This window comes from Nothoprocta perdicaria, unplaced genomic scaffold (assembly GCF_003342845.1).
Source record: "Nothoprocta perdicaria isolate Ctin4 unplaced genomic scaffold, notPer1 scaffold_585, whole genome shotgun sequence".
Lineage (NCBI taxonomy): Eukaryota > Metazoa > Chordata > Aves > Tinamiformes > Tinamidae > Nothoprocta > Nothoprocta perdicaria.
This window is the reverse complement of record NW_020455849.1, coordinates 63,019-68,834: the sequence shown is the minus strand read 5'-3', so window position 1 is coordinate 68,834 and position 5,816 is coordinate 63,019. Positions and strand designations below refer to the sequence as shown.

The window sequence follows — 5,816 nt, the reverse complement described above, 5'->3', positions numbered from 1 at the left end:
ACAGCACCCGGCGGGTGGTGACAGGAGAGGACCGATGGGGAGGGGCTGCTGCGGAGCAACCTGGGCTCGAGCGCGGCAGCGGGACCGCGGGAGCCGTGTCCGCGGCGCTGCGGGACCTGCTCGCGCCTCCGACGGCTCCTCTCCGCCCAGAGGAATTGCTGCAGCGGCTTTCCAGCGGATGGAAGTACCACGACGGGAAGATCTACTACTTCTCCAGTGACCGCAAGCCCTGGCAGGACGCCGAGGATTTCTGTGTGTCCAAACGGTCTCACCTGGTCTCTGTGACCAGTGCGGCCGAGCAGGTGGGAGCTGTGGCGGCGGCATTGAGGCCTCCACAGCACTTCTGTGGTCCCGGTGGGGCAGAGCCGCTGCTGGTGCTTCCCTGCCCGGCCGCGACCCGAGCCCCACTGCTTTTCCCCCCTCACCCTCTCCGCCATCCGCACCGCAGCCCCACGCGCCCTCTCCTCCTGCAGGAATACCTGGCCCGGCAAGCGGGGACAGGGTTTTACTGGATCGGCCTCACCGACAACGAGCCGGAAGGGATCTGGCGCTGGGTGGACGGTACCGAGTACCAGCAAAACGCGCGGTGAGCGGGCCTGGGCAGAACGGAGCGGAGGGGAGTCACTGGGGCCGCGACGGACGGAGCTCCCACTGCCCGGGGTCTCCGGATCGGGACAGCCTCCATGAGCCGTAACCGGTCCCACTCCGTCAGCTTCTGGGCTCCGGGACAGCCGGACAACACGGTCTACGGGAGCAAAGCGGGGGAGAATTGCGCTCAGATCCACCCAGCGGGAAAGGGCCTCTGGAATGACCATAACTGCAACATCCATTTCCCCTGGATCTGCAAGAGTGACCTGGATGCGGACGGGATATGATGGGCCCCACCGAATCCCTCCTGCCCCGTCTCCGCAGCTCTACACGCAGCGTGGCCCGGTTTAGACGCGGTCCTCGAGGCGCCGCGCTCGGTCCTCGAGCAGCACTGAATGCAACACAAACCCTGCTCATCTCTGCGCCGCTGCTGGGCTTCGTTTTCAACCGTGCGCGCTTCCCTTCTTCCCTCCGTCCCACGGAAGCCGCGCAACCCCCAGGGCTGCTCGCTCGGGGCATCTTACTCCCACCGCCACCTCCCCGCACCGTGCGGCCGGTTTATGGGGCCGTCGGGGCGGGACGAACGGGGAGCGAGGGGAGGGGACGCGAAGCCGCAGCTCTTCGGTCTGAGCCCGTTCCCGCAGTGCTCCCGTGGAACCTTCTCCAAAGAAGCAGGAAACTTCTCCAAAGCAATTCGAAGCCTACATCGGCGCTGTTGTCGAGTGTCTTGTTGCGCGGAGGGTTGCGGAGCCGCCTGCAGCGGAGGCCGCGGCCGCTCTGCGCCGACCCCTCGTCCCGCTCCGGGCTCTCCGTAAAGCGGCCCGAACGGGTCGGGAGGCGGCGCGGGGGTCGCGATAACCCGGCGGGATGGAGGAGCCGCGAGCGAGCAGCGCCTGGGGCTCCACGGTGTGAGCAGGGTCCCTGTCCCCATGTGAGCAGGATTCTTGTCCCAGTGTGAGCAGAGTCCCTGTGCCCGCTGTGAGCAGGGTCCCTGTCCCCGTGTGAGCAGGGTCTGTATCTCCATGTGAGCAGGGTCCCTGCCCTCTGTGTGAGCAGTGTCCCTGTCCCCGATGTGAGCAATGTCCCTGTCCCCATGTGAGCAATGTCCCTGTCCCGGTGTGAGCAGCGTCCCGTGCCGCCCCGCACATAGTCAAAATCACTCGGAGCAGCGGCACAGCGATGCGCAGGGTCTGTATTGAGCTCGGGGCAGCCTGCGGGGCTCTCGCGGGGCCGGGGGCGGCGGGAGGCGGCGGAGCGGGGCGGTCCGAGCGCCCCGTGCCCGGGGAGCCGCCCGAGGGCCTGGGCGCTGCCGGCGCCGCCGCGGCGGCCGCTTCTCCGTGTGGCCGTGACGGCGATGGCTGCCCCGGCTCGGGTGGCCGCGGGCGAGGGGATCGCGCTGCGGCCGGTACCGGCCCGTCCCAGCCGGGAGCGGCGCCGCGGGGCTCGAGCTCGTCCCGGTTCTGCCGTGTGCGGGACGGCCAGGACTCCGTCGGGAGCGGGATGGGGCAGGGCTGCCCCATCAGATCCCATTCACATCCAGGCGCCTCTTGCAGATCCAGGGGAAGGAGACGTTGCAGTTATGGTCGTTCCAGAGGCCCCTTCCCACCGGGTGGATCTGCGCGCACTCCTCCCGCCCACTGGGTCCGTAGTCCGTGTTGTCCGGCTGTCCCGGCGCCCAGAAGCTGACGGTGAGAGATCGGTTACAGCTCACGGGGTCCTTCCCGATCCGGAGGTACGGGACTCGGGGAGCCTTGTCCCTTCCGGTGACTCCGGTGACCCACTCCGGTCCCGCGCTGCACCGGGCCCGCTCACCTCGTGTCCTGTCTGTACTTGGTACCGTCCACCCAGCGCCAGACCCCTTCCTGCTCGATGTCGGTGAGGCCGATCCAGTAAAACCCCTTCCCCGCTTCCTGGGCCAGGTATTCCTGCAGCAGGAGGGGGCGCGTGGGGCGTGCGGCGGGGAAGGGGGGAGCGGAGAAGCGCCAGACAGCGGGACCGCCGATCTCGGGACCGCCGGGGCAGTGGGGCGGCCCCCGGCAGTGCAGGCGCCAGGGCAGGAGGAGGCGCCGCGGCAGCACCGGCGCTTCCCGAGCGGCTCCTCGAGTCGGGTCCCCCCCAGGCCAGGAGGAGGGACCCCAGCCTGGGGAGGGGGCTCCGCGGGGGGCAGTGACGGGGCCGCTTCCGCAGCTCCCACCTGCTCAGCCGCACTGGTCACAGAGACCAGGTGGGATTTCTTCGACACGCAGAAGTCCTCGGCGTCCTTCCAGGGCTTGCGGTCACTGGAGAAGTAGTAGATCTTCCCGTCGTGGTACTTCCATCCGATGGAAAGCCGCTGCAGCCATTGCCCTGTAGAGACCACCGGAGCCTTCAGAAGCGTGTGCAGGTCCCTAATGTCCACGGGCGACAATCCTCGGGTCCCATTGGGACTTCCCGGGTCCCGTTGCTGCCACCGTCGAGCGCAGGTACCGGCCCCCTGACTCCCGTTCCCGTCCTGCTCCCCACCCGGCTCCATCTCCCCGTCCCGCTCCATATGCCGGCCCCACTCCCGCGCGGACGCCTCTCCCATTCCCACATCCCGCGCTCACACCGCGTCCGCACCACATTCGGTCAAGATCGTGACCGTTCCAGTCACGATCTCGGCCCCCTCCCGCACCGGCCCCGCTCCATGTCCCAGCCCTCCTGCCGCACCGCCCCCGTTCCCACAGCGCTCCCGCACCGCTCCTGCTCACATCACAATCCCGGCCTCGCTCCAGCCGCACTCTGGCCCCGCTCCCGATCCGATTCCGTTCCCTTCCCTGCCCCCAGATCGCTTGGTCCCCGTCCCGCTCTGTCCCCACCCATTCCCTGCTCCCGTGCCGCTCAGTCCCCGCTCCAGCCCCGCTCGTTCCCCGCTGCCGTCGCGCTCGGTGCCCGCTCACCGAGCGAGCCGTTGTGGGCGCAGGCGGGCGGCGCGGAGGCTCCGGCGGCCGCGGCTCTGGCCGCGCGCAGCTCCCGCTCGGCCCGCACGTCTGCGGGCGGCGGAGGCAGCGCTCGCAGCGGCCCCTGCCTCGCCACGGGGCTGCCACCGCCGCCCCCGGCCCGCCGGGACCCGCCCGCACTTACAGAGAGCGCCCAGGGCCGCGAGGGACATGGCGAGAGCCACGAGGGCGGCCAGGGCGAGCGCGGGGCCCAGCGGMCGGYGCCGCGGAGCCGCCGTCGAGCCGGGAGCCGCCGCTGCGGGGAGAGAGCAGCGCCAGGGGCTGAGCGGGGCCGCGGAGCCGGCCACAGACGGGCCGCCAAGGTTCCCCCGTTTTCCAACGACCCCGGGCACAGTCCCAAGGCCTCAATGGGGGCAGCGCTCACCGTCCCGCGAGGAAAATCGCTTCATCTCCACATTCTCGTACAGATCCCCGTCGCCCATGGTCGGCTCTGGGCGCCCCGCTGAGCCCCGTCAGCCGCTTCTCCTTCCCCACAGACTCTGCACAGAACTGATTTGGTGGGTTTTTTTTTCCGAGATCCCAGATAAGGAAACTGTTCCGAAGCTACGCGGATGCCATCCCTCTCGCCGCCTCCCCTATCGCGCTGCCGTCGCGTGTCTTCCTGGGTGTGGGGGGGCTAGGGGGTAGGGAGAGAAAGCGGGCGAGAACATGGAGCTCGCTGGGCCAGATTGGCCCCACAGTGCTCCCGAGCGAGCAGGGCCCCTGTCCCCTGTACGAGCAGGATCCTGTCCCCCTTGTGAGCAGGGTCTCTGTTCTCCGCGTCAGGGTCCCTGAATCTGAAATAAGCAGCATCTCTGTCTCTGTGCGAGCTGGGTCTTTGTCGCTCATATGGGGAGGATCCCTGTCCCCCGCGTGAGGGTCCTGTGCGGCCCCTATCACAATCGAAAATCACACGCAGCAGTGGCGCAGGTATGCACAGGGTTTGTATTGTGCTCGATGCTACCGGGGACCGAGCGCGGGGCCTCGACGGTCGCGTCTAACCCCAGCCACGCTGCTTATGGGGCAGCAGAGACGGGGCTGGCGGGATTTGGCAAGGAGCGGGACGGGACCGACCGGTCAGATCCCGTCTGCATCCAGAGACCTCTTGCAGATCTGGGGAAAGGGAAAATTGCACAGACAGGGAGCTCATGGGGCTGGATTGGCTCCGCAGTCCCCCGCGTGAACAGAGTCCCTGTCCCCTGCATGAGCAGCATCCTATCTGCTGTGAGAGGAGGTTCTCTGTGCCCGCTGTAAGAAGGATCCCTGATCGCTGTGTGAGCAGGATCCATGTCCCCGTGTGAGAATCCTGTATCCCGCGCACGGCTGAAAATCACACGCAGCAGAGGCGCAGAGATGAGCAGGGTTTATATTGGAATCGGCGCCGTCGGGGAACCGAGTGTGGAGCCTCGAGGGGTTGCGGGGATCCCAGACGGTTGAGTCTGTCCCCAGGACGGGCGTCGCCCCCCATCAGCATGCTTTCGCAACCACGTCACTCTTGCAGATCCAGAGGAAGGAGAATTTGCAGTTATGGTCATTCCAGAGGCCCTTTCCCACCGGATGGATCTGAGCACAATCTTCCCTTCCTCTCCGACCGTGGTCCGTGTTGTCCGGCTGTCCGAGAGCCCAGAAGCTGACGGGAAGGGACCGATCACAGCTCACGGGGTCTGCTCGGGTCTCGAGGCGCTGGGTTCAGGGCGCCTCGTCCCTCCCGGCCACTCCGGTGACATCCTGCGGAGCCGCCCTGCCCGAGCCCGCTCACCTCGCGTCCTGCCGGTACTCGGTGCCGTCCACCCAGCGCCAGCTGCCCTCGGTGCCCGACTCCGTGAGGCCGATCCAGTAAAACTCTTTCCCCGCCTCCTGGGCCAGGAATTCCTGCAGGAGGAGAGGATGAGGAGCGCTGCGATTAGGGAGGGGGATGCAAGAGAAGCCGACGTGGATGGATCCTGTCCTGGGAGGCGTCCGCCGGGCAGAGGAGGAGGGGGCAGCCCCACTGGGATCACAGAAGTGCTGTGAAGGCAACGAGGCCACGGCCACAGCTCCCACCTGCTCGGCCGCACTGGTCACAGAGACCAGGTGGGACCGTTTGGACACACAGAAGTCCTCGGCGTCCTGCCAGGGCTTGCGGTCACTGGAGAAGTAGTAGATCTTCCCGTCGTGGTACTTCCATCCGCTGGAAAGCCGCTGCAGCAATTCCTCTGGGCGGAGAGGAGCCGTCGGAGGCGCGAGCAGGTCCCGCAGCGCCGCGGACACGGCTCCCGCGGTCCCGCTGCC

General features: G+C 67.9%; 1 protein-coding gene and 1 long non-coding RNA gene across 2 annotated transcripts in view; both read right to left on the bottom strand.

The window, feature by feature from the left end:
* Positions 1–2,798: 2,798 nt before the first annotated feature.
* Positions 2,799–3,549, bottom strand: LOC112955603. Its single transcript, XR_003250915.1, has 2 exons — positions 3,507–3,549; positions 2,799–2,934 (listed from the first exon to the last, which is right to left on the bottom strand). It is a non-coding gene; the product is annotated as an uncharacterized LOC112955603 (long non-coding RNA).
* Positions 3,550–5,300: 1,751 nt separating this feature from the next.
* LOC112955606 (C-type lectin domain family 4 member K-like) overlaps positions 5,301–5,816 on the bottom strand; it is a 3,339-nt gene continuing 2,823 nt past the window's right edge. The window contains exons 3-4 of the mRNA XM_026048930.1: positions 5,589–5,740; positions 5,301–5,417 (exon numbers count right to left, since the gene is read on the bottom strand). Coding sequence (XP_025904715.1) covers positions 5,301–5,417; positions 5,589–5,740 — 269 coding nt within the window. The remainder of the gene's footprint in view (positions 5,418–5,588; positions 5,741–5,816) is intronic.